This window comes from Lacerta agilis, chromosome 2, assembly GCF_009819535.1.
Source record: "Lacerta agilis isolate rLacAgi1 chromosome 2, rLacAgi1.pri, whole genome shotgun sequence".
Lineage (NCBI taxonomy): Eukaryota > Metazoa > Chordata > Lepidosauria > Squamata > Lacertidae > Lacerta > Lacerta agilis.
The window spans coordinates 113,155,975-113,183,581 of NC_046313.1; the positions used below are offsets into that span (position 1 = coordinate 113,155,975).

The following is a 27,607-nucleotide window of genomic DNA, read 5'->3' on the forward strand; positions in this document are numbered from 1 at the left end:
CTTCCCTTCCCCTGTGCTGGCATTCCAAGTTACCAAGCAGAGGGGAAAGCCTGAATGTTCAATCCGTCTCAATCAATTCAGCCAACTGACCTGTAAAATATTAGTCAGGTATTGTCAGATAATGAAAAGGCTACCTTTTCATTAGAGTCCTCCCCCCCCGCCCTTTTTAATGGCTTCCCCCAACTCTCCAAAGTTACAGCTGTTGAGGACTGCATTCCCTTGCAGATAATCTTTTTTGTTGTTGTTGTTTTGTTTTTTTAGGGGCGCATGCTGGTATTGGATGGGGGCAAAGAGCCAAAAGTGGGCAACGTTTGCAGGGCTGCATAGCACTCTCTCTGCCACCTCATTTCTCTCCCTCTCGCCCTCCCTCCCTCCCTCTTCCTTGTCCCAGCTTCTGGTGTCCAGAGGTAGACTGCTGCAGCATATGGAGGCTCCACTGGGTCACCCACATCCCACAGAAATTTTGCAGGCTTTCCCCGTCTTTTTGGTTGACTTACTGGGACAGCTTCTCTCTCTCTCTCTCTCTCTCTCTCTCTCATACATACATTCTTTTATTCGACCGTCAGTCAGAAAAAAACACATTTGTACAGAATTAAAAAACCTCTGAAGGAACTTTGAAGGGAAAAAAAGGAAAACACAACCCTCAATGGAATGGAGCTAAACAGATAGCCCCATATCGATACAATCAATTAAAATCTTGCGGCGCTTAGAAGCTAAAAAAAAAGAAATTTAGCCACCTGGGAGGCTGTATTTCTAGTGACATTGTTCAGTAAGGATAAAACCTGTCTTTCTCTGGATAGAAAGCTAGATTGACGTAGAAGTGGAGCTATAAGGTTTTGCCTGAGTTCTACATAGAGAGGACAAGTCAGAATATGTTTGGTAGACTCAACCATGACCATAGTACAATGACAGGTTCTCTGGGTGTATGGTACTCCTTTGTACCTTCCCCACAATACCGCGGAGTCAAGGGCGTTTAGTCTAGCTCTCTCTCCCTCCCTCCCTCCCTCTCTCTCTCTCTCTCTCTCTCTTGCATACACCTACACACAATGCATAAGAGGAAGTGATTCCAAGAAGGTTAGGCTAGAGAGCAAAGACTAGAGAGGCTCCGCAGAGGGCCAGATGAAATGAGGTTCTTTTTTTTGGGGGGCTCAGCCTTCCCACCATTGATTTAAAGTCTCACTTGCGACTGTACCCAGTGAGCATCGCTCCAACCTGTTCCTTCTTCAACCCCCCACCCCCCCGAGAGACAGTCCCCTGCAAGAGTTTTACAAAGCTGCCAGCAGGATCTCATTCTGGGGCGGGCGAACTTCCCGCAGCAAGAAAGTTAGGGAGTCCTGGATGGACCTTTGACCCTGATACTTCCCTGAGATTCTTTTCCTCTTGGGAGATTGCCTGCAGTCCTAACAGGTGGCCAGTAGGAGGCGAGTTGCTGGGTTAATAGTTTGCAAAAAAAGCTACAAAACTTTTAGCTGATCCTCAAAAAAACCAGGGCTTTTCCCTTTGCAAAAAAAGCTGCAAAACGTTTAGCTGATCCTCAAAAAAACAGGGCTTTTAGAGGAGGAAAACCAGAAAAATATTTTTTTTTCTTGTTTCCTCTAAAAACGAGGTGCACCCTATGGAGCAAAAAATACGGTAGATAGGCGATTGGCAGCTTTGCTTGTGAAGATGCACCCCGTGTGTGTGTGTGTGTTCTTTTGCAGTCACTCACAGTGGCCGCCTTGGAAAAGAGGGCAATGGTCCCTGTTGCCCATTGGTAGGGTGGGAGGCAGGGAGCCCAACAGCAGGTGGCGCCAGAGCCAACGCAGGCAGATCCTAATCTAATTCTACTGTTCTCCCTGCTGAGTCCTGCAAGGGGCAACACGTGAGACTGGTTTGCCAGGTGCGTTGCGAGGAATTGGGGGCGGAGGTTGGTGGGGCGAGACGGCGTAGGAGCTTCACAACGACAAGGCCCCCGAGGCTTCTCTGCGTTGCGAGTTCGCCTTTCCGAGAGGCTGAATTCTTAACCTCCCTTTTCTCTGAAGCTTCTATAACTTCTTCGGTGGTCCGGAGGCGGCAGAGGGTGGGGGGGAGAAGCTCTTCCGCAGTTGAGATCTTCCCGAACTGTAGGCCCCCCCCCACTCCACGATGCCGTCGCAAACGCCAGTCCTCCTGAGCCCCATCTTTGTATTCCCTTCTGAGAACCTCTTGAGGGGGGGCCATGTTCCAGTGGTGGGTGGGGCCAGGGGCAAAAGGGGTGGAGCCACAAATGGTTTTTTTTGGAGGGGTGGGGTATACTTTTGTACAGTAGGCCGGTTTCCAAGCCCTTATCTTCCACCAGGCCTGCAAGAAGCATAGTGCAGGAACACACTCCAGCCAGGCAAAACTTCTCCAGGAGTGTGCGAAGTGGGGGGGTCAGTGACGAGGCAGCGTAGGCCGAGGCCCGGGGGTTTGGAGGGCCATGTTTGACTTCCAAACCCTCGCCGGCACCTTAGGGGATTCCTGTTTGCGACACCGAAGATCGGCTCAGAATTTCTCTTCCTTAAAAAGATTATCTCCCCGAGTATGGTAGCTGCAGGGGGGGGAGCTATCTTGAGCCGTAAAATGTGTCCCCAACCAAGAACGCTCACCCATAGTTTTCAGAGACACGTCTTGATTTCAGACCTTGGCATTAACGTGTGTTCAAGAGGGCAGATGGGTCCAGCTTTGTGTTTAACATATAACGTGCCTGGTCGCCATAGGTGAGCGCCGGCTCTGTGCAGGCGAGCAAGCAGGTTGGTGGAGGAGGAACGACATGTCCCTGCCTTCTGTTAGCTGCTTGGCTTCCATCCTAGTTGCAGAGGGACAAAACACCTTTCTCCACACCAGCATGGAAATGCAGAAGGTGGGTGGGGGGTATGGCATGATCTGCCCCTCCTCCACCAGCCCTCTTGGTTACAAATCGCTTTATATATTTTTTCTACCCTAAGATGGTCATAGGCGGTGTTTGCATCTTGACTGTGGAGGAAATGGGAGAGCAGGATTGGGATTTGTGTGTGTGTGTTTTGCTTTTCCCCAGGCTAACGATTGTAGTGGGGCTTAGTCAGATCCTGACATGATTATTCTAAGTTCACTATTCGATCGTCAATTCATGTTTATCTTGGCAACCGCAGTAGATGTTCTTTTGAGGGAGCTGTTTCTCCTCAAAGCTTGAAATTTGCTGAACGGCAAAGAATTTGATCTCCGACAACCTGTTTGCCCCAAGTGGGCTTATCTGGACTTGGAGTTTTTGAGGTCAGGAGCAGTTCTTTGCAAACCTCATTTTTGGAAAAACTCGGCACCCATCAAGTCAACCTGTAACGCTGTTCAGACTTTTCGGAGATTCAGATTTTATTAAAAGTTTGTTGTTGTTGTTTAAATGCTTTCCTATTGTCGAAACTTTTGATTGTGTTTTTTCAAATAGTTTTTAAAAATGTACTTTTTTCTAAAAACAAAAAATCCCTGTTTTTTAAAAGGTTTTATCAAGTTTGTAACCTAAACTGCTTTCAGCGCGAGAATTGAGATGTGTATGATATTTTAAATAAGGTAAATAAAATACCCTGGGTCTCTATAGAGATCTGTGTGATTATGGTGGTGGTGGTTTTAGATATTAAAGATAATGCTGAATTATCTTTCGCTTTCTGCTTGACGTGATGTGCAGTTATATGCAGAACAGCCACAGCTTCCTATGTTCCTAATTTCAAGGAAAGAAGATTAAGCCTTGTGGCAGGCAAACGTGAAAATTCATTTTCAGCGATTGAGTAACAGCACCACTTTCAGTGTTATTGGGATGGTTCATATTTGGGCAGGTGGGGGTGAGGTGTGCCCCTCTCACTACTGGCTATTTTTGCTTTTTTAAAGGGAACTCTGGTACTTTGAGACTTAAAGGTAAAGGTACCCCTGACTGTTAGGTCCAGTCGCGGACGACTCTGGGGTTGCGGTGCTCATCTCACTTTATTGGCCGAGGGAAAGCTCATAGAATCCTAGAGTTGGAAGAGACCACAAGGGCCATCCAGTCCAACCCCCTGCCAAGCAGGAAACACCATCAAATCATTCCTGACAGATGGCTGTCAAGCCTCCACTTTGTTGTTCAGTCATTCAGTCGTGTCCGACTCTTCGTGACCCCATGGACCAGAGCACGCCAGGCACGCCTATCCTTCACTGCCTCTCACAGTTTGGCCAAACTCATGCCAGTCGCTTCGAGAACACTGTCCAACCATCTCATCCTCTGTCGTCCCCTTCTCCTTGTGCCCTCCATCTTTCCCAACATCAGGGTCTTTTCTAGGGAGTCTTCTCTTCTCATGAGGTGGCCAAAGTACTGGAGCCTCAACTTCAGGATCTGTCCTTCTAGTGAGCACTCAGGGCTGATTTCTTTAAGAATGGATAGGTTTGATCTTCTTGCAGTCCATGGGACTCTCAAGAGTCTCCTCCAGCACCAAAGTTCAAAAGCATCAATTCTTCGGCGATCAGCCTTCTTTATGGTCCAGCTCTCACTTCCGTACATTACTACTGGGAAAACCATAGCTTTAACTATACGGACCTTTGTCGGCAAGGTGATGTCTTTGCTTTTTAAGATGCTGTCTAGGTTTGTCATTGCTTTTCTCCCAAGAAGCAGGCGTCTTCTAATTTCGTGACTGCTGTCACCATCTGCAGTGATCATGGAGCCCAAGAAAGTGAAATCTCTCACTCCGCTTAAAGACCTCCAAAGAAGGAGACTCCACCACACTCCTTGGTAGCAAATTCCACTGCCGACTTAGTTGGTCTTTAAGCTGCTACTGGAAGGAATTTATTTTTTATTTTGTTTAGATAATTGAACAGTAGGTCTGTGAGCACTTAGAAATGGAACTGTGATTACTATGAGCCCTTTGCCAGCATGACCAATGCTCAGGGATAGCGGATGCAAGAGTCCAACGACTTCTGCAGGGCCACAACTACCCCGTCCCTAGTCAAATCAAATCAAACTTTATTTGCGTAGCCGACTGGCCATAGCATCTAAAGGACAGACACCAACGAAAATACAACAAATATGGTTACCAATAAAACCTTATAACCTATTAAAACTCAAGGTAATAGCTAAATTATCATTTCCTCAAGGTCCCTCTGTCCCGTGGGCGGCGACCTTTTCTCTAGTAAGTTGTTCCAGGCCGGTTGAGTATAGTGTCTAGCCAAATTAAAAGATTGTAATTATGGCCTCGAGAGGATGGTCAGGACCTGGAGCAAGGTAGTAATAACCAGATAAAATAAATTAATAATAATCTCCTTCCTTGGAACTTAGCATCAATAGTAAAATATTAATAATCATAATCATAAAATCCTATGCTGGGAATCCGGATGACTACACTGTTGTCCTTCAGATAGCAGCTCTCAATCTCATTGCTCCCTCGATAAATCTGGCAACCTTCTCTGTTATCGAGCTGTTCTGGTCGGCTAGAAGTGAAAACAATTTGGCTTCACCAGAGCGGCCCGGGATGGCAGATAGGAGTGGTGTGATGGTCTCATCCCTCAGATCTTTATAGGTCCGTATAGTTAAAGCTATGGTTTTCCCAGTAGTAATGTACGGAAGTGAGAGCTGGACCATAAAGAAGGCTGATCGCCGAAGAATTGATGCTTTTGAATTATGGTGCTGGAGGAGACTCTTGAGAGTCCCATGGACTGCAAGAAGATCAAACTTATCCATCCTTAAAGAAATCAGCCCTGAGTGCTCACTGGAAGGACAGATCCTGAAGTTGAGGCTCCAGTACTTTGGCCACCTCATGAGAAGAGAAGACTCCCTAGCAAAGGCCCTGATGTTGGGAAAGATGGAGGGCACAAGGAGAAGGGGACGACAGAGGACGAGATGGTTGGACAGTGTTCTTGAAGCTACTAACATGAGTTTGGCCAAACTGCGAGAGGCAGTGAAGGATAGGTGTGCCTGGCGTGCTCTGGTCCATGGGGTCACGAAGAGTCGGACACGACTGAACAACAACAACAAGGACAAGAGTACGTGTGACACAGTCTCTACATAGCCGGATCCACAGGGGCATAGCTGGATTTCGATTGGAATTTTTTGGTATGTACCTTCAAGAATAGCTGAGGGTAACATATTTAGTCTGGCCAGTGTAAAGACCCGCCTAAATTTTGCGATGGTTAGGTTGGACAAGTATGGTGCCCGAGATTCAAAGTGGGAGGGGGGCAGATAAGCGTACCAAGCACTAAATTTCTTGATAGAGGCCAGATTATTCTGCAGTTCAGTATCCTTCAGGCGCTGGTCAATAAGGATTTTTGCCTTGGGAAGACCCATTTTAAGTAGGTGTTGTGCTTGGAGGCCACATGTAAGTAGTTTTTGATGCACTGCTTTGGACCACAGACTTCTGTGTGCATCTCGTGTAACTAGGGGCAATAGGCCGGATACCCGTCCCTAGTCTAGACTGACTGCCGGCAGCTCTCCAGGATTTCAAACCAATGTTTCCAAGCCTTACTTGGAGTTGCCAGGGATAAACCTCCTGCGTGACAAGCAGGTGGTCCTCGCCACTGGGCTATGCCCCCCATCTCCGATTCCTCCTTTCCACAATGCTCATAGATCCCAGTTTTTGGGGCACTGTCTACTTTCTTTAGCTTATCCTAGCCTCCTGATCAGTTTAATGAGAACCACCACTTCATTTCTCCTACCACCATATAGAGGCCCTCCAAACCCAAGAGCTTTGTGGCTTCTCCAGTGTCTCCTCTCTAATAGGTCTCTCCGTTCTCGCTTTTTAATAGTATTTTGTTTTATTTATACCCCGCCCATCTGGCCGGGCCTCCCCAGCCTGTGCCCCTCTGATCTTTCCCTCAAGTCCTCTTCCTGGTTCTTGATTCTCTCTTTTTAAAAAATATTTTTATTCAATTTCAATAAAACAAAACAAAAGGATTACAATATACTTACATTAACAGAGTTAATATACCTCATCACAATTTATAACACAAATAAAAATTTAACTTTCCTAACCTTCCTCACATGTTTACATGGCTTCCTCAAATCCCTTTGTTGAATTTCATTATATTACATCTTTAGCAGTTTTCCAACTTCATTATTAAACTTTAAAAATTCCTCAAAATTAACCTTTTTAACATCTATTTTTATTACCCTAATTTCCAAGTTTACTATTTTCATTTTAAACCTTAGCCTCAATTTACTTCCAAAATGTTTCCAATTTTCAAATACTACAATATTTTTTAAAGTATCTTTAAATTTACTCCAATCTTCCTCCACTGTCTCTTCCTTCTGTTCTCGGACCCGTCCAGTCATTTCGGCCAGTTCCATATAGTCCAACACCTGGTTCTTGATTCTCAATCTGTTCCCTAATCTGGAGCCTCCCCTCAGCTAAACCGCCTGTGCTCCTTCCTCAATTTTTTTACAGAGTGAGAACCGTTCCCCCTCTTTCACGGTGCCAAAAAGCTACTCCTGCATCAGCGCTCGTGTGAGATTCTTTAAAAAATAAAATAAATCCCAACCAAACTGATAGTTTCCCCTTCCCTCACAGTGTCTGGACAGGCAGCAAATCTTCTGACAACTTCATTCCCTTAGTAGTCAGAACTCGGAATGCTCATGAACCAGCTCAGCCAATCAGTACCGGGGGCTGCCCTGATGTAAGAGCAATGCAGTATGAACAGCCCTATTATTCTGGCCCCTCTGCAGAGTCTCTTTTTGTATTGTGAAGAGGATGTTTTTCGGATCCAATGGGAATGAACAACTTGGCTGCAAAGGCTTCATGGCTGAGTGTGAGTGGAAATCCAGGTGCTCTTGGGGTGATCTGAATATAGTGGGATTTGAAAAGCAAAGAAAGCTACTTTTTGTTCAACAAATCTGGTTTCCTTTTGAGAATTAACACTGCTTTGTGTACAGCTGTGATTTAATCTCTAAGCTGCATCTCTATTACTCTTTACAACTGGAAACCTAATAAAAAATATAACAGAGAAAGAAAGTACACGTATTTGGAAACAAGATCTAACACCAAATGCTAATGGCAAAGTCACACAATCTCACCCTCATCCTATGCACGGTCTAATCATGTGCATGTTTACTCTGAAGGAGGACACTCAATGTGTCCAATGGGGCTTTGGAAGAGAGAAGAAATTAGTTCAAACCACACTTTTTAAGTGATCTGACCTAATTCATCACTCCTTGTGTGGATAACAGGAAAGATCCAAGAACAGATAATTGAACAGTTGCAGGTAGGTAGCCGTGTTGGTCTGCCATAGTCGAAACAAAATAAAAAATAAAAAAAATTCCTTCCAGTACTGTAGTACCTTGGTATGAGCTTTCGTGTGCTCATACCAAGAACAAACTTAGTTTGTCCATAGCACAGCTATGGATGCCTCTGATTTTTTAAAATGCAGTTTTGGTTTGTTTCAAAGGGTACTAAATGCATATTTTAGGGTGAACGGGTATTGGAAAGCACACCAGGAAAAATGAGAATTTTAGAGGAAGTAGGTGCCTAAAACGCATAGTTTAAAATGTGATTTTTTTATGCTTTAAAAAAATCCACAAAAGACAAGAGCTATTAATGAGCGTGTTCAAAACTTGACATGGATCCATCCATCCATCCATTAAATGTGGATAAGATGCCCATGTTGGAGGCCCTTTAAAATTCATTGGCTTACAGACACAACACTTTCATTGGACAGGGCATTGTTTGGGGGGAGGGTGCATAACACAAAGTGGCTACCACATGCAAGAGAGAAAAAAGACAGGACCTCCCCCGATTAATGGTGGGGGGGGGAGGCACCTACATCAGCCGTTCACAGTGCTCGCTCATGGAGAGAAACTTTGCACCTCTCCTCTGTTCAGAGCAGGAAGGAGGGCAGGTGTTTGTCCTAGCATCCAATTAAATGTGGACATGTTTGAAGTGGGCATGTTCAACGTAGGAGAGGCTGAGACAGTACAAACAGCAACTGAGCAGGAAGAACAAATAGTCTCTCCTACATTGCGGGTTTTTGAGGGGATATTTTGTTAGAGATTTCAGAGTTGCCTACGTGCAGAAATGCAGCTGTCTATCTCCAAGCAATTAGTAGTTGGCAGAAAGCCCAGATCTGCTCTCTCTCAGACCCTTAGCAATGACCTGTGATTGGTCAATGAGTTCCTAAAGACAGCTCTGTGTGAGAGCTGTGTGGTTAGTGTGTGGTTGGTGTAGAGAACGTGGTCAGTCTAGAGAGAGAGAGACAGAGAGGAAAAGATTTTATGTTTTGTTTCTTTTATTTTGTAAAGTCTGTAAATAGTAACTTATGGATACTAGTTGCTTCAATAAATACTGTATATAGTTATCCAGTGAGTTGCTGAGTTCCTGCGTTGTGCTGACCAGTTAATTACACAACAGCCAGAAGCTTCCAGAAAAGTCTGCGTCTAACTCTGCGGTGTCCAGGAATACGTTATACTCCTGACACTAAATCTTAAGATATTTGGTGAGACCTTTCACAGGTGCCATAGAGGTAAAAGGTGAAGGACTCCTGGACAGTTAAGTCCAGTCAAAGGCGACTATGGGTTGTGGCGCTCATCTCACTTTCAGGTCAAGGGAGCCGGCGTTTGTCCATTGTCCGGGTCATGTGGCCAGCATGACTAAACCGCTTCTGGCACAATGGGACACTGTGACGGAAACCAGAGCGCATGGAAATGCCGTTTACCTTCCCACCGCAACGGTACCTATTTATCTACTTGCACTGGCGTGCTTTCGAACTGCTAGGTTGGCAGGAGCTGGGACAGAGCAACGGGAGCTCACTCCTTAGCAGGGATTCGAACTGCCAACCTTTTGAATGGAAAGCGCAAGAGGCTCAGGGGTTCTGATGGGCATCCAGGCACCCATGGACACTGTGTTGGCAAACCTTGCCCTAGGCAGCCGACATGAAATAATATTAATTTTATTATTCATACCCCACACAACTGGCTGGGTTTCCCCAACCACCCTGGGCAGCTTACAGCAGATCTAAAAACATAATAAAAACATTGATCTATTAAAAACCTCCTGATACAGGGTTGCTTTCGAATGTCTTCTAAAAGTTGTGTAAAAGTTATCTCCTTGACATTTGAAGGGAGGACGTACCACAGGGAGGGAGCCACTACCAAGAAGGCCCTCTACACAACAATCCAGGTCATTACAAACTAATTAATGGAAACATGCAGTTAAAAGCCATCCAACTAACTGAGTATAAAACCACAAATGAGTCACGGGCATTAAAGCAGGTGTCCCACAAAGGAGCAACCATGGAAGAGACCCAGCTGTTCAGGTCTCCAAAACCAAAGATGGTTGGAGCAGGACCTCATCTGCTACTCTTAAGAGTACGGGGAAGTTAATATGGGGGCTTCACCTCCTGTGTGAATTCTCTGATGCCGAATAAGATTTGTGCTCTGGCTGAAGCTCTTTCCACACGCTAAGCATTTATATGGCTTCTGCCCCGTGTGAATCCTTTGATGTTTAACAAGGCCTGACTGGTCGCAAAAGGTCTTGCTGCAGTCCGAACATTTATACGGTCTCTCTCCCGTGTGGATTCTCTGATGTGACGTAAGGTGCGTACTCTGACTGAAACATTTCCCGCACTCCAAGCATTTATACGGCCTCTCCCCTGTGTGAATTGTCTTGTGGTTAATAAGGCCGGACTGGTTACAAAACCCCTTCCCACAGTCGGAACACTTGTACGGTTTCTCCCCGGTATGGATTCTCTGATGCGATGTGAGGCTCGTGCTATGGCGAAAGCTCTTTTCACACTCGGCGCATTTGTACGGTTTCTCGCCGGTGTGAATTCTCTGGTGTTGGATAAGGCTGGTGCTCTGGTTGAAGCTTTTGCTGCAGTGCGAACAGCTGTATGGCCTCTCCCCTGTGTGGATTCGTTGATGGGACGTGAGATGTGTGCTCTGACTGAAGCTCTTTCCACATTCCAAGCATTTATACGGCTTCACCCCTGAGTGGAGCACCTGATATTCTGCGACGCTTCTGTGCTGGCTGAAGCTCTTCCCAAACTTCAAACTTTTGTTGGTTTTCTCCCCTGTGTGGATTCTCCAATGTGCACTGAGGCACTTGTTCCTCCTCTTCTCTGCTTGCTGTTCTTCTTGAACTACGATTTCACGGAAGTCTCCGTCCTGGCAAGGAATGGCTTTATCTCCGCCCTTCTCCACGTGGATTCCCTCTGGCCTCTTCGATCTGTCTTGATTCCAGTAGTTCTCTTTCAGTGCCTCCTGCTGGCCTGCTTCTGAGGACGTCCTGCGAGGTTCACCTTCATCGTCGCTCTCCCACACACCACCATCTGAAATGAAGAAAGAAACATTGATAAAAGCCATGAATGAATCATTCAAAACCAGGGATGAATCAATCACAGACCTCCTTAATAATACTCATAGAACAGGAACGTTCTTTCATATGTGGTGGACTTGCAAAAAGTTACAGGTGAAACTCGAAAAATTAGAATATCGTGGAAAGGTTCGTTTCTTTCAGTAATTCAGCTTAAAAGGTGAAACTAATATATGCGATAGCCTCATGACATGCAAAGCGAGATATGTCAAGCCTTTATTTGTTATAATTGTGATTATTATGGCGTACAGCTGATGAGAACCCCAAATTAACAATTTCAACTTTGGGGTTTTCATCAGCTGCACGCCATAACCATCACAATTATAACAAGCAAAGGCTTGACATATCTCGTTTTGCATGTCATGAGTCTATCTCATATATTAAACTCCAGTAGCTAATGAAAACAGTTGCTTACATAAATGGACTTTTCCACGATATTCTAATTTTTCGAGTTTCACCTGTAAGAGTATTGAGAAATGATACATAATGAACTGAAAAAAATGTTTAAAAGTACTTCCCCCCTCCCAAAACCAGAGTCCTTTCTGTTGGGAATAATTCAGACTGAAATTCCTAGGTGTAAAAAAAGAAAGGTTATTTATGTATGCCTCTACTGCAGCCTGTGTTTTGTTAGCCAAAAAATGGAAAACGAATGAGGTCCCAAACTAAAGAAGAATGGCAATTTAAAGTGATGGGATATGCGCAGCTTGCAGACTCAACATATAGAATAAGAGAACAAAAAGAACATACGTTTGTTGAAAATATGGGAAATAACTGTGTACAGCTGAAAACGCTGGCAGCATTCAGATAAATTCAACAGTGTAAACAAGTTTTGATGGAGGCAATACAGTAATGGAATACTGAATGGTGTAGGTTTTTTTTGTAAAATATGCAGGGATTTCCTGGGGAAACTCAGCCAGATAGGCTCTGGAGATAGAAAAGCGGAGAGTAGCTTCCGGAGGTCAGCCCAGCAAGGAATGTCAAACTATCCAAGGCACACATGGAAAACTCTCCTCTCCTTACCCAGCAGGTCCTCCTTGTCCTCTTCCTCCTTGGCTGCTGCATGCGGCTGCTTCTCCCCAGCCTCAGGCGGCGCCTGGCCAGACATGGAGGAACCTGCAGCAGCTGCCGCCGCCACCTCCTCCTTCTCCTCAAAGACCACCTGCAACAAGCACAGCATCTCTCTTGCATTAGGGAAAGGTTCAGAAGCAAAGGTTTGCTTGTGTCCTCCATCCTGCCTTTACGACCTCATTGCCATGCAGAGGGGAGGAATCAGGACTCAAGGCGTGTTTAGGTGCAAGACGGACTGTGCAACAAAATGCCGCCGTTCAGGATGCCAGCCAGGCCCTTTTCCAGCCATACCGTTTCATCCCGTCCCCAGGTTCCTTGCCCTACTGCCAATCAGCATTCTGCACCCACTAAGCACGCTCAGTCTTCCTGGGACTGGTTTCCCCCACTTCTGTACTACTGCAAAACTAGAGGTTCCTCTGCGGCCCACCGTAGAATCATAGCATGTTAGAGCTGGAAGGGACACCAAGGGCCATCTAGTCCAACCCCCTGCAATACAGGAATCCTGCCCGCAGCCATCCTTGGGTGGGCTCGAACCACCAACTTTCTGTTCAATAGTCATCAATACACTGACCAAACCTTATGAGAAACGGTTGAAGGAGATGGGTATGCTTAGCCTGGAAAAGAGGAGGCCGAGAGGAGGCATGAGAGCCATCTTCAAATATCTCAAGGGCTGTCACATGGAAGAGGGAGAATGCTTCTCTTCTGCTCCAGAAGGTAGGACTCGAACCCATGGCTTCAAGCTCCAAGAAAGGAGATTTTGACTAAACATTAGGAAGAGCTTTCTGACAGTAAGAGCTGTTTGGACAGTGGAACAGTCTCCCTCTCCTTCCTTGGAGGTTTTTAAGCAGAGGTTGGATGGCCATCTGTCATGGATGCTTTAGCTGAGATTCCTGCATTGCAAGGGGTTGGACTAGATGACCCTTGGGGGTCCCTTCCAACTCTACAGTTCTGTATGATTTCCTGATACCTTCCTTCTTCTGTGTGGATGGTAACTACATAAGGTTTTCCCCCGAGTAAGGGCTGGCAGTCGGGTTGGCTGCTAGTGTGCAGGACTGTAAGGGGATCTAAGGAGCCTGGATCAGGCCAAAGGCCTGCCTAGTCCTGTTCTCACAGTGGCCAAGGAGATGCCCCAACGGGAAGCCCACAAGCCGGACTAGGCCAGGCCACCGACATTAACACTAACCACAGCGAAGTGGTCCCACCTGGCTTTCCAGATTGACCCGAGTCTCCCGCTGCCTCAACAGGAAACCTTCTGCCAGGGCCACCGCCTGGGAGCAGGTCTCCGGGCCCCGATCCCTGACCCAGCTCTGGATCTCCGCTGGCAGGATGGCCAGGAACTGCTCCAGGATGAGCAGCTCCAGGATCTGCTCCTTCGAGTGCCTCTCCACTTTCAGCCACCCCTGGCAGAGCTCCTGGAGATGGCTGTAGGCGCCGCTGGGCCCCTCGGCCTCCTGGTAGCAGAAGTGCCTGAAGTGTTGGCGCAGCTTCTCCCTCCTCAAGGCGTCCCCTCTCAAGATGGCTGCCTTCACTTTCCCATAATCCTCTCTGTCTCCGGCGTCCAGCCTCTCAAAGGCCCACTCGGCTTCTCCCCTGAGGGCCGGCAGGAGTCGGGCCGCCCACTCCACCTTGGGCCACCGGCAGGCTTCGGCCACTTGCTCGAAGGAGGCCAGGAAGCCCTTGGCGTCGTCCCAGGGGGTGGGCTCCTCCGGCAACTGGGGGACCCCCCATTCCGAGTGAGGGGACTCCACTGTCCTCAAAAACTCCTGCCACTGGGCTTCCCAGCAATGGGCCAAGCCTTCTTCTGATTCCTCCTTCACGCGATGTGGGGTCCCCCTTTCAAGGAACCCCTCGGCGTTCCCCGAATGCCTTGCTTTGGGGAGTTCACTCTGCGCCTTCAAATCCATCCTGGGTTTGCTGCCACCAGCATCCAAGAGGGCACGAGCGGCTTTCCTTGTTCCCTCCGGCTCCTCTCTTTCTCCCCAGGCTGCAGGGTGTTCCTCCTCCATCTTCATCCCTGGGCAAATGTGTGCTGTGGAAAATTCCAGAAAAAAACCCCACAGTGAGCAAGGCGGGGGCGCCACACTTTGGGCCTGAAAAACAGAGAGAAAGAAATTGACAGAGCCTCTTGTAGGGCTGGAATAAATGATCTCTCCCCATTTTTCTTTTCTTTTCTTTCTGAGAAATCTGACTATAAGGGAAGATTGTGGTCAGCTGCAGGAGAGAATGGGGATTGTGCAACTTTGTGTAGAAGCTACAAGCTGCCATGCCTCCTTATTATTACTGCATTAATACTGCCTGGAAGTGGATGGGACACACTAAAAAGAAATAAAGAAAGAAAGAGAGGGAGGGAGGGAGGAAGAGAGGGAGGGAGGAAGAGAGGGAGGGGCTAGTCGGACAAGGAAAGGCTGTAATTCAGTGGTAGAAATCTGCCTTGCACTCAGAAGGTCTCGAGTTCTAATCCCCCATGGCAGTGGTTCTCAAACTTTGTTTCTCAGGGACACACTTTGAGAATAAAAATTTGCTCATGCCACACCAGGATTTTTAAAATTATTATTATTGATAAGAAGCACATTGGAGAAGAAAAAGTAACAACTCTTAGCAGTGCTTGATTTAAAACACGCAACGCAACTATTTTATAACATGATCGTGGGACGTACGGAAAGTATAAAACAATGAAGCTGTGTAAGAACATCCCAAAATATAATTCTAAACGAGCCTCTTACATACGCACCTTAAGTACGTGTACAAACTCACTGAGAGGTGTGAGCTTGCTTTTGCTGGGGAATCTCGTTTACATTAGGGCTGATTTGAGGCAAGCAAACTCGAGACAAAGGAAATGTTCTAATGTTTCTTTGATTGTCCTCAGATCTTATAGACCCTCCGCCCGAAACCCGAGGAAAGCCACTGCCGGCCAGTGTAAACAATACTGGGCAAAGGAGACTCTAAATCTCAAAGTTATGGGTTCGAGCCCCACGTTGGGCAAAAGATCCCTGCATTGCAGGGGGTTGGACTGGAAGACCCTCGTGGTCCCTTCCAACTCTACGATTCTATGAACTGGGCTGACTCAAAATATAATAACAATAATTTTATTATTTATAGGCTACCCATCTGACTGGGCTGCCCCAGCCACTCAGGGCGGCTCCCCGACAAAATATTAAAAACACAATCGAACATTAAAAGCTTCTAGGGTTGCCAGGTCTGCTTCCAAAAAAAAGCGGACAAACGGGGGGGGGGGGGGTTTAAATTAAATTATATATTTTTCTTACAAACATTTTAACACGTATTAAAATACCATTTCATCGTAAAGCTTTTGAATAAAAAAAAAGTCCACTATTTTGTGGGAAAAAATAGTGAACATAATGTGGAAAAAGTGGACTGTCCACTCAAAGAGTGGACACCTGGCAACCATAAATTAAGCTTCCCTTTTACAGAGCTGTCTTTCCTATATAGTTACAGGTAGGTAGCCGTGTTGGTCTGCCATAGTCAAAACAAAATAAAAAAAATCCTTCCAGTAGCACCATAGAGACCAATTAAGTTTGTTCTTGGTATGAGCTTTCGTGTGCATGCACACTTCACCAGACCCTTAAAAACCTCTGTTTCAGTGTATCTGAAGAAGTGTGCATGCACACGAAAGCTCATACCAAGAACAAACTTAATTGGTCTCTATGGTGCTACTGGAAGGATTTTTTTAATTTTAAATTTTATTTTTCCTATATAGTGTAGCCCCCCCCCCCCAAACATTTCTCCAATGAAAATAGAAAGCGGGACATTCCGGGATCAAATCAGGAACTGGGGTGGCTTCTCTAAATCCGGGACACTTGGAGGGTCTGATATAGGCACCAGGTTCGTATGGCTGAACTGGTGGGGCAGTGCCCCCCATTATCCCCATTTGAACCAGCCCCCCAACCCTGCATTTGTGCAAAGCTCTTGCTGGATCTGAAAGGGGCTGAGTGGGGATATAATCCTGTTTGTGGTGGTGGTGGGATCTGAACGAGCTTCTCTCTCCCCCCTCCTCATTTTCTACCCCTCCTTCTGGTTTGCCCCCCTTCCCTTCCAGATGACCCCCAATGCTCCCTTCCCAGTTCTTTGCCTGCCTCCCCCCAGCAGCCCCCTGCAATGATTCACCTCCTTGGCCGGGCCTTTGCGCAGCTCCTGCCTCTTTCTCCAGTCTTCCTGCAGATGAAAGGCAAGGCAAGGCAAGGCAAGGCAATGCAGCCAGCCCACTCCCCCTTTCCCCCCACTACAGGAAAATCCCTTTCCATCCCTCTCTCTTCTCCTCTCTAGGAAGCAGGAGGGAAAACTCCTTCAGCTTAACCCTTTCGGGGCATCGCTGTCTTAAAAAACAGTGGAAACAAAATAGAAAATTCTGTCCAGTAGCACCTTAGAGCAGTGTTTTTCAACCTTTTTTGGGCAAAGGCACACTTGTTTCATGAAAAAAATCACAAGGCACACCGCCATTAGAAAATGTTAAAAAATTTACCTCTGCCTATATTGACTATGTATAAAGTAATTTTTCCCACGGCACACCAGGCAACATCTCGCGGCACACTAGTGTGCCGCGGAACAGTGGTTGAAAAACACTGCCTTAGAGACCAACTGAGTTTGTTCTTGGTATGAGCTTTCGTGTGCGTGCACACTTCTTCAGATACACTGAAACAGAAGTCACCAGATCCTTAAATATAGTGAGGGAGTGCGGAGGGGTATTACTAAGAAGGGTGGATTACTAAGGATCTGGTGACTTCTGTTTCAGTGTATCTGAAGAAGTGTGCATGCACATGAAAGCTCATACCAAGAACAAACTCAGTTGGTCTCTAAGGTGCTACCGGAAAGAATTTTCTATTTTGTTTCGACTATGGCAGACCAACACGGCTACCCACCTGTAACTTAAAAAACAGTGCCCTTCAGCTCTCTATATTGGACAAACAGGCCAAACCCTACGCCAAAGGATAAATGGACATAAATATGATATCAGGAATCACAAGACAGAGAAACCAGTAGGAGAACACTTCAATCTCCCAGGACATTCTATAAAAGATCTCAATGTAGCTGTCTTAATACAAAGAAATTTCAGAAATAGACTGGAAAGAGAAGTGGCTGAATTGCAACTAATCACCAAACTTAAAACCATGGAGAAACCTGGTCTGAACAAAGACATTGGATTCTTATCTCATTATACATAACAAAGCTATCTTTAGCCATCTCACCCCTTGACTTCCCTGCAAGACTAATTGAGTCTTCAACAGGTTTTCCACACCTATCAGCTGATCACCCATTCCCACCCCCCACCCCCGTTCTGAGTAATACCCCTCCCCACTCCCTCACTGTATTTAAGGGTTTGGTGACTTCCGTCTCAGTGTATCTGAAGAAGTGTGCATGCACACGAAAGCTCATACCAAGAACAAACTTAGTTGGTCTCTAAGGTGCTACTGGAAAGAATTTTTTATTTTATTTTGTTTTAAAAAACAAAAACAAAGCAAAACTAGGACATCTCCGATTTGGATAAAAAAATGTCAAAAGTCCTTGGTGTGAATAAAAAAAGCCCAGTAGTTTTGGGGGCATGAGGAAGAGTGCACCTAGTTTTTTTTAATAGAATCATCGATTTACAGAACTGTAGAACTGGAACTTTCTACAACCTTGTTGGCAGAAAGTGAGGAGGAATTAAATAACCTTTTTAATGAGGGTGAAAGAGGAGAGCGCAAAATATGGTCTGAAGCTCAACATCAAAAAAACTCAGATCGTGGCCACTGGTCCCATCACCTCCTGGCAAATAGAAGGGGAAGAAATGGAGGCAGTGAGAGATTTTGCTTTCTTGGGCTCCATGATCACTGGAGATGGTGAAAGCAGTCACGAAATTAAAAGGCGCCTGCTTCTTGGGAGAAAAGCAATGACAAACCTAGACAGCATCTTAAAAAGCAGAGACATCACCTTGCTGACAAAGTTCCGTATAGTTAAAGCTATGGTTTTCCCAGTAGTGATGTATGGAAGTGAGAGCTAGACCATAAAGAAGACTGATCGTCGAAGAATTGATGCAGCCCCACCTGATACGCAGGCTGAGACCCTCCCTGCCTGCGGACTGTCTTGCCAGAGTGGTGCATGCTCTGGTTATCTCCCGCTTGGACTACTGCAATGCGCTCTACGTGGGGCTACCTTTGAAGGTGACCCAGAAACTGCAATTAATCCAGAATGCGGCAGCTAGACTGGTGACTGGGGGCGGCCGCCGGGACAACATAACACCGGTCGTGAGAGATCTACATTAGCTCCCAGTACGTTTCCGAGCACAATTCAAAGTGTTGGTGCTGACCTTTAAAGCCCTAAACGGCCTCGGTCCAGTATACCTGGAGGAGCGTTTCCATCCCCATCATTCAGCCCGGACACTGAGATCCAGCGCCGAGGGCCTTCTGCCAGTTCCCTCATTGCGAGAAGTAAGGTTCCAGGGAACCAGGCAGAGGGCCTTCTCGGTGGTGGCACCCGCCCTGTGGAACGCCCTTCCATCAGAGGTCAAGGAAATAAGCAGCTACCCTATTTTTAAAAGACATCTGAAGGCAACCCTGTTTAGGAAAGTTTTCAATATTTAATGCTGTATTATTTTTAACACTCGATTGGGAGCCACCCAGATTTGCTGGGGAAACTCAGCCAGATGGGCAGGGTACAAATAAATTATTATTATTATTATTATTATTATTATTATTATTATTATTATTATTATTATTTTCTTCTCCTAGATGGGTGTCTTACCAAATGGACGAGCCCCATCTGCCCCTTTTATATTAGAATAATAATTATTTTAGGCTACATCTCTCAAAAGTATTGTTCCCACCCTATTTAATTTATCCTGCCATTTTCCTTCCACACTCGTCTCGTACTTTGGCTGCATTCCTACTCTGCGGTTAAAGCACTGTGACGCCACTTTTAACAGTCATGGCTTCCCCACAAAGAATTCTGGGATCTGCTGAGAGTTGTGAGGAGACCTTCCGTGCTACAATTCCCAGAGTGGTTTAACAACCAACCCTCTCTTTTCAGGGAAAACTGGGAACTGTAGCTCTGTGAGGGGAACAGGGTTCTCCAGACAGCTCTGAGAACCCGTAACAAACTACAGCTCCCATGATTCCTTGTGGGGAAGCCATGGCGATGGAAGTGGCACCATGGCACCTTAAATGTATGGTGGGGATGTGGCCTAAGTTGCTGTCCGAAGTTCCCTGCCCCAGATCTTGAGGCAGAGCCAGCCTGCGAACTGTTAGAGATTTCAAAGTGCCTACGTGCAGAAAGTCAGCTTATCACCTCTGTAGCAATTACCAGTTCTCTGTAGCAATTACCAGTTGGCAGAAAGCCAAGATCTGCTCTCTTTTCAGACCCTTAGCAACGGCCTGTGATTGGTCAATGAGTTCCTAAAGAATGAGCTCTGTGTGAGAGCTGTGTTGGTTGGTTGTTAATGGTGTACTGAAGGTTGAGAGAGAGAGACAGAGAGGAGAGATTTTATGTTTTGTTTATTTGGGGGAAATCCAGCCAGATGGGCGGGGTACAAATAATAAATATTATTATTATTATTATTATTATTATTATTATTATTATTTGTAAAGTCTGTACATAGTAACTTATGGATACTAGTTGCTTCAATAAATACTGTATATAGTTATCCAAGTGAGTTGCTGAGTTCCTGCGTTGTGCTGTCCAGTTAATGCTCTACAGCCAGAAGCTTCCAGAAAACCTGCGGTTAACTCTGCTGTGTCCAGGACTACATTAATTCCTGACACTAAATCTTAAGATAATGATAATGATAATGAAGTCGAGTTAAGGAATGCGAACCTTTCTGAAGCTGCCCTGAACATGAACAATTTGTGAAAGGGATAGAACCACAAGTTCTTTCTCGTCAACTCTGATTAAGGTTGCCATCCGGTGGGAGGAGAACCGGCGATTTCAAGGTTGATTGTCTAAAAAAAAGCTGAAGAAGTTTCCTAGATATAAAAAGGTCAAGAACTTTGAGTTTCTCCAACCCCCCAAAAAGCTCAAGAACTTCTGTGTCTTGAATTTCACTTATAGAAATACGGCAACCCGAACTTGGATACAATTTTAGTTTCAAACAAACGGAAGAAACAAGAGCACAAAAGCTTATTCAAAACCACTGATTTTTAATTCCCCCCCCTCCTCTCGTTAATGAAATGTGGAATTGATAGTCAAATGGGAAAAGCAAGAGGGCCGGTGCCTTGGAATGAGCCATTTGAGGAGAGAGCCTGGCATGGGAGAGATCAGGTCATCTTCCTTCTCAGCGATGGTCTCTGCCAGGGACGGAGGTGGCTGTAGTCTGCTTCATGAGAGACAGAAGGAGGGGGGCACTTCGTTGGTCTCTCCCCACCTTCTCAGGAGGCGAAGTCACCTGCATCTTGAGACCCCTGGTTTCAAGGACCACCAACTGGTCAACTGTTGAGGCGGGGGAAAGAGAAATGAATAACCGAGACGACAGGAGAGAAGAGGGTTAAGATAAAATCCATTCTGCAAGACTTTAGCAGTCATCAAGGTAATGTTCACAACCACACACACGATGGTACCACTTTAAACAGTAACATGGCTTCCCCCAAGGGATTCTGGGAGCTGCAGTTTCCTTACAGGTGCTGAGCTACAATTCCCAAAGTTCCCTGGAAAAAGTAACGATACTTATTGGCTTATCTCTCATGACTGTTGTCAGGATGACTAGTTAAATATCATTAAGGCTGTTAAGTAGTTTTTTTAAAGCTCTAAATTATAGCTCTGAATTTACTGTCCTGCCTCACATGGATGTTGTCAAGCTGACAAGCTTGGTAAAAAAAAGGGGGGGAATAAAATAAAATAAAATGAGAGTTACAACTTACTCGCCTCTCAGGGTTGATGTCTGCTATGTAATGTTAAGCACATTAAGGAATAAAAATAGGTCCAAATTATATGAATAACAATAATTACTGGCCTACCCCTCAGGGTTGTTGTCAGCCTTACCAGCGAAGCAACATTACGTGCTAAAAACAGACTAGACAAATGAAGACTGTTCCGTTATTCTTACATGGGCCACTCGAGTTCCCAACGGTGCCCCTCCTGGTTGTGGCGCTTGGCTACTGGTTCATAGGACCTCACAGAAGGCTTGTCTTTCCTCGATTCCGGGTGCCCCCCTCGTCCGTTAGCAGGAGGGGCCTTGTACCTCCATGTCGTCCTCGTCATCTTCCTCACATCTCTCCAGCTCACGCCTCTGGGCTCGGTAAGAAGCTGAAAGGGGACAGAGGGAGAAGGCCGTTTCACTGCGGACGGACCATGACATCTCGCGGTCTCCTCACTGGGATACACGGGGCTGGGCCCTTGCCACGACCCCCATTATGAAGAGCCAAGCAGGGAACCACGAGGAGACGTTGCCAACGGAATGGAGTGCTCTGCTTGTGGTGTTCAGCCAGCCACGCCCTCCTTCCGTACTCCATTCCGCCTCTTTGCCAACGGACACTCAACACCCACTGGCATGCTGAGTCACTATTAACGGACTGGTGGAATCGATGCTCAACATTACCCAGCGGATGGGCAAACTCAGTTGTAATTAACATTTGGGGAAACAAGCAGTCTGGCAGAGGAGGGATGGAGCAACCTGCCCCTCCAAGGCGAAGCTCGCTCGCCTGGAAGATCTTCCTGGTCACCTACGACTGGGCAAGTTGTTAAACAAATGTGCATATTGGACTGCAGAAGCTCATCGCGATCATCGCCAGCCAGCTAAGTGTAATGGACTGGCTGGATGCTGAGGAGTGGCGGGAGGCACCAGCCAGAGAACCCCCCCAAGGGAAGGAGGCTCAGAGCCAGGGGTGTGGTGGTGGGACGGCGATGGGTGGTCAGAGGGAGAAGACTGGGGGGAGGAGGTGGCAGAGAAAAGCCCAGAATCAAAGGCAGAAGCTGAAGCAGGAGGGTGGGATGAGGAAGGCCAAGAGGCTGGTGAGGAGTCATGGGCAGGGGGCAGCAAGGCTTATTGGCCATGGGCTGGATCAGTCCTGAGGAGATCGTCCATGGGCCGGACCGGCAGAGCGCCAAAAATTGCGTCTGTGCATGTCTGTGGTGCCGGAAATCATTTCTGCGCATGCCCAGACACCGGAAATCGCACCTGCACAGAAGCAATCTTCAGCGTCTGGGCATGCGCAGACACAATTTCCAGCGCCGCTTGGCAATTTCCCGCACCGCACTGTGCTGGTTTAGCGCAGCGGACGGGGGACTCGCCAAGTGGGCGGCTCGGGGGCACCTTATGGGGCAGTAAAACGGTCTTCGTTGCCGACCGCTGGTCATGGGTGTCTCCTCCTCCTGCTATGACAGGGGACCAGGCAGAGGGCCTTCTCGCGGTAGTGGTTCCTACCCTATGGAACGCCCTCCAATCAGACGTCAAGGAAATGAACAACTACCTGACTTTTAGAAGACATCTGAAGGCAGCCCTGTTTAGGGCAGTTTTTAATGTCTGATGTTTTAGGGTGCTTTTAATACTCTGTTGGAAGCCGCTCAGAGTGCATGAGGAAACCCAGCCAGATGGGCTGGGTATAAATAGCAAATTATTATTATATTATTACTCCGCTCCCTGCTGGTCTCCCAGAACCAGGAGAGGTATGAAGAGGGCAGAGCAGAGACAGGGGTGGTCCTACACGGGACATACCAGGAGAGGCGAAGCGGAGGGGGAAGAGGAGCAGGGGAGGAGTAGCAGCAAGCATGTGCAGAGTGCCTTTTCCACAGGGCTCTGCCAAACAGCGAAGAGCGAGGGCGGTCGTTGTCTTTCTTATGAGACACACACACACACACCTTAAATCTAATAATACTTAAAAACCCAGCCTCTACAGCTTCTGCCCTTGGCAGAAGAAGGGACACGAGGCACGTTCACCACCAAGGCGCACAGAGACCACACACACGCGAACACGCCGTTATTTTATTTGGGAGAGGAGAAGAGCTGTAGGAAGGTGGGACCTTCAGCTCTCACAAGCTGCCTCATTGGGGCAAGATCTACCGGGATCTGTGTTGCTGCGCTTACTAGGCCTGGCCTTTGGAGCTGGTTGTTTCTTTGAATCAAGAGTTAACGTCACTGACGCCTGCTGCTGGCACCCTCCCCTGACATAAAGCTCCCACTTGTGGGATGTAAAAAGGACAGGAGCAGTCAAACACAACTTTTGCTCGAGTAGACATAAAGGTTGTCTCAGTCCTCCAGCCGGAACTTCCTGCCTTCCTGGACTGAGACAAAACTTCCTTGTATGTAACTTGAGATGGGTGCGGCCTCTCCTTGAAGAACCACAGGCCGGGCCTCCATTTTGTCTCTTCAGTCTTCTCTCTCTCATTGCCATCTTAACAGCAGCATTACTAAGATCTCTAGGCCAAGAGAAGAAAAAGGGGACTTTCTCCCATAAGGAGATAGTCACCACATATATACTGTTTAGTAACTTTTAAGTCTGCCTCTGGGATCCTTTGTGTGAACAGATGATTTCTTGTGAGTAAACATTTTATACTTTACTGAGGACTGTGTAGTGTCTTATTAAAAGAGGGATTAAAAGGGGAAGGCACCAGGACAATATTTCTAATGACTCTAGCGAGTCTGTGCTAGCTATCCGCTGTGTATGTGCTAAAAAGGGAATGTTAACTCTGCAGATATTATAGAACTTGTAAACACAAGTTACAAGTTGGGACAGGATATCTTAAACAATATATCCTGCCCCACATCCCTTAACATTCCCACACCACTTACCCGGCAGGTGACGGTCCTTGAAGGGGGGGCGCCCCGCCGCGTCCCACACGGCCCGCATCCGGTTGAAATACGGGGGGATGACCGCAGGCTTCTCCCTCCCTTCAGCGGCAGGCCGCCCGGCTGCAAAGAAGTCCGTCTTCAGCTGCTTCCACTTCGATCGGAGCTGGTCGATGTTCCTGACGAAGCCCTGGGCCTGGAGCTGGTCCCTGATCCTCTCCCAGTGCTGGTGTCCCCTCTGGGAGCTGCTGCTCATCAGGAGGGCCAGGGCGGGGCTGGATTTGATGCTGCTCAGCAAGGCCACAACTTCCTTCCCTTCCCACCGCTGGCCACGGATGCGGGGGGGAACCATCTTGTGGAGGGCGGGGGGTTGGCCGGGTTCGCCGGTGCCACAGAAATACAGGCGCTTGTAGGGCTTCTCCCCGGCGTGGGTCCTTTGATGGACGAGGAGTTTTGCGCTGCAAAGGAAGTACTTCCCGCAGACTTGGCATTTCACCGGCTTCACCCCCATCCGAGTTCTCGCCGGGAGGATGGCGTTCCGGCCATAAGAACCACAGACGCTCCGTTTCCGGTTGGTGTCGATTCCTACCGGGACTGCAGCCGGGGTTTCTGTGCGGGTCAGGCAACCCGATCCATCGACTTCCTCTGCCACCAGCTTTTCCTGACGGCCGTCTGCTCTTCCCAGGCACGCTGAGGGATTTTCTTGCTCACAACACTCGGAAAAGCTCTCCTCAGTTTTCCACACCGATGTCCTGTGCGAAGACTCCGCCTCGGAGTCTTCCGCCGCGTATTCTTCCCCGTTGCAGATGGCGACCCAACCTTTGGCTGCTGGAGAAAGGAGGAAAGAATCCTAAATACACCCAGAGCTTTGAGAGAAACGAGACTTGGAGACAGAGGGGGAACACGGTTATTTGATAGAGGGGAAAAAGCAACGTTCTTTTCAAAGACCTCGGGTGCCATTTTATACAGTCGTACCAAGGTTGCCAAACGCCTTGGAACTCGTATTATGTTTTGGCTCCTGAACGATCGAAAACCGGAAGTGAGTGAGTTTTTGAACGATTTTCAGAAGCCGGACATCCGGCGCAGCTTCCGATTGGCTTCAGGGGCTTCCTGCAGCTAATCAGAAGCCGTGCTTTGGCTTCTGAACGTTTTGGAAGTCGAACGGACTTCCGGAATGGATTCCGTTCGACTTCTAAGGTATGACCGTATATTTAACAAGGTGATCCCTTTCATTACAGGTCAGTCAGTCTGACTCTCTAGCCACTGATATGCTTAAACTGATAATAATAATAATAATAATAATAATAATAATAATAATAATAATACTTTTGGTTTTGACATCTGGGAATCAATGGAGGAGTGGGCCTTTGGGGTTGAAGTCAAACTGTTGTAAGGTTGCAGCGCCTGCTGGGGCTGAAGAGACTGATACTACAACTAATAAAAATAAAAATAAACAAATAAGAGAAACTCATGCACAAAAGGCACTTGCTTCCTCCCCATACCCAGCAAGCCAGCTCCGTCGTCATCTTCCTGCTTGGTGTCAATGCAGAGAAGTCTCTGCTTGTTCAGGGACGGACCCCGGCCTTCCTCGGAGGAACTCCCAGCCACCTCTTCAAGCGTCACCTGAAAGAGCAGAGAGGAACCTGGTCAAGGCGGAGCTGAGATCTGCTCAGAAGAAGATTTTGGTCTGAGCAAGTCCCTCAGTTCTCATCAGCAAATTCATATACGAGATAAATCCATATATCTCAGGGATGGTGGGGGACCTGCAGTCCTCAGCCTGTTGTTCTTGGACTGCAATTGCCATCGTTCCCTGAGCATTGGCCATGGGAGTTAGAGCTCAAAAGTATCTGGAGGGAACCGGAGGTTGGGAGGCAAGAAGGATGGACGGAGATCCCAGACCTTTTGCGTGAAAATGAAATAATGACATTTGGATTTGAGGACTGAAGATAACGTTTGTTTATAGAACGTGGTGTTGTTAGGTGTTATATAGGAGTGGATGAAGTGAATATTGCTTATATACAGCAGACAGATGAAGAATTGGAAGTTCTTTAGTTTCTGGATAGCTCAGTTGGTTAGAGCAAAGTAGGCTGCAGATTTGATCCCCCCAAACGGGCATGTTGTACACTGAAAGAAAATTTTATGAGAATGATGTACCGGTGGTATTTGACTCCTACTAAGTTAGGAAAAATGTATAGCTGATTCTTTGAACCTTATTATCTTTCTCCCCCTTTTAATACCTTTTCTGTCTCTTTCTCTTTACCTTTCTCTCTCTTTCCCACCCTATCCTCTCTCTATGTTTTTATCTTATTTAGATTAATACTTTGGTCTAGATTAAAAAAAATGTATTTCATACTAAGCTTTGTATTTCTCTTTATAAACCCTAGTAAAACTTAGTATTTTAAAAAAAGAAGGAAAATGTGGCCATATGGCCTCACCTGGCTTTCTTGGCTGTGGGCCACTTCCTGCCTCAACAGGAAGTCCTCGGCCAGGGCCACCGCCTGGGAGCAGGTCTCTGGCCCACACTCCCTCACCCAGCTCTGGATGTGGGCTGGCAGGATGGTCAAGAGCTGCTCCAGGATCAGCAGCTCCAGGATCTGCTCCTTGGAGTGCCTTTCGAATTTCAGCCACTGGCAGCAGAGTTCCTGGAGCCGGACGTAGGCCCCTCTCGGCCCCTCGGCCTCCTGGTAGCAGAAGCGCCGGAAATGCTGGCGGATCTTCTCCCGGCTCATGACGTCCCCTCGCAAGATGGCTGCCTTCACTTTCCCATAATCCTCTCTGTCTCGGGCCTGCAGCCTGCGGAAGGCCCGCTCGGCTTCCCCACTGAGGGCCGGCAGGAGTCGGGCCACCCACTCCTCCCGGGGCCACCGGCAGGCTTGGGCCACCTGCTCGAAGGAGGTCAGGAAGCCCTTGGCGTCGTCCCACGGCGAGGACTTCTCTGGAAAGGCTGGGATGCCCCAGTCCGGATGAGGAGACTCCACCGTCTTCAGGAACTCCTGCCACTTGACTTCCCAGAGCTCAAGGGAGCTCTCGCTTGGCTCTTGCTTGATCTGATCCCCCGGCATCCGTCTCAGGAATTCTTGGATGTTCCCAGCTTGGAGGACGTGAGGGGATCTCGCCGCTCCTGGAGATGCCGCCTCTCCCGATGTTGGTCCTGTGGGGGTCTGATCCCCCCTTTTCATATTTGAGAGCGTTCACGGAAGACGGAACAAAAACCGAGCGGAAAATTCCAGAATAGATTCCGGTGATCTATGGAGGCACGAGAGCTTCCGGCTGAGGAAAAAGAGAGAGAAAGGTCATGAGAAAGAATGAGCACATGTAAGGAAAAGGAAGGTACCCTTTATCATATGTGGTGGGAATGTAAGAAGGTGAAAGGCTTCTGGGATATGATTAATAACGAAATGAAGAAAATGTTGAAATATACATTTGCTTAAAAAGCAGAAGCCTTCTTACTGGGCATTACTGGTACAGACATTAAAAAACAAGACTTTAAACTTTTCCAATATGCAGTGACTGCGGAGAGAATCTTAAAAGCACAAAAATGGAA

At 47.2% G+C, this 27,607-nt stretch overlaps 1 protein-coding gene across 1 annotated transcript; it reads right to left on the reverse strand.

Moving 5' to 3' along the window:
- Positions 1-10,191: 10,191 nt before the first annotated feature.
- LOC117042479 lies at positions 10,192-27,327 on the reverse strand. Its single transcript, XM_033142025.1, has 8 exons — positions 26,499-27,327; positions 25,566-25,686; positions 24,067-24,891; positions 21,520-21,584; positions 16,482-16,529; positions 13,559-14,446; positions 12,309-12,447; positions 10,192-11,244 (listed from the first exon to the last, which is right to left on the reverse strand). The coding sequence occupies exons 1-8, from the start codon at positions 27,240-27,242 to the stop codon at positions 10,277-10,279; spliced, it is 3,798 nt and encodes a 1,265-aa protein (XP_032997916.1). The 5' UTR covers positions 27,243-27,327; the 3' UTR covers positions 10,192-10,276.
- Positions 27,328-27,607: the final 280 nt, after the last annotated feature.

Bases quoted from the DNA above. Each gene is read 5' to 3' on its own strand.
- LOC117042479 (XM_033142025.1), bottom strand. From the start codon at position 27,242: ATGAAAAGGGGGGATCAGACCCCCACAGGACCAACATCGGGAGAGGCG. The intron at 14,447-16,481 runs GTGAATCATTGC...TCTGTTTTTCAG, and splicing joins GCAAAGGCCCGGCCAAGGAG to GCCCAAAGTGTGGCGCCCCC. The intron at 11,245-12,308 runs GTAAGGAGAGGA...TCTTCATTTCAG, and splicing joins GGACAAGGAGGACCTGCTGG to ATGGTGGTGTGTGGGAGAGC.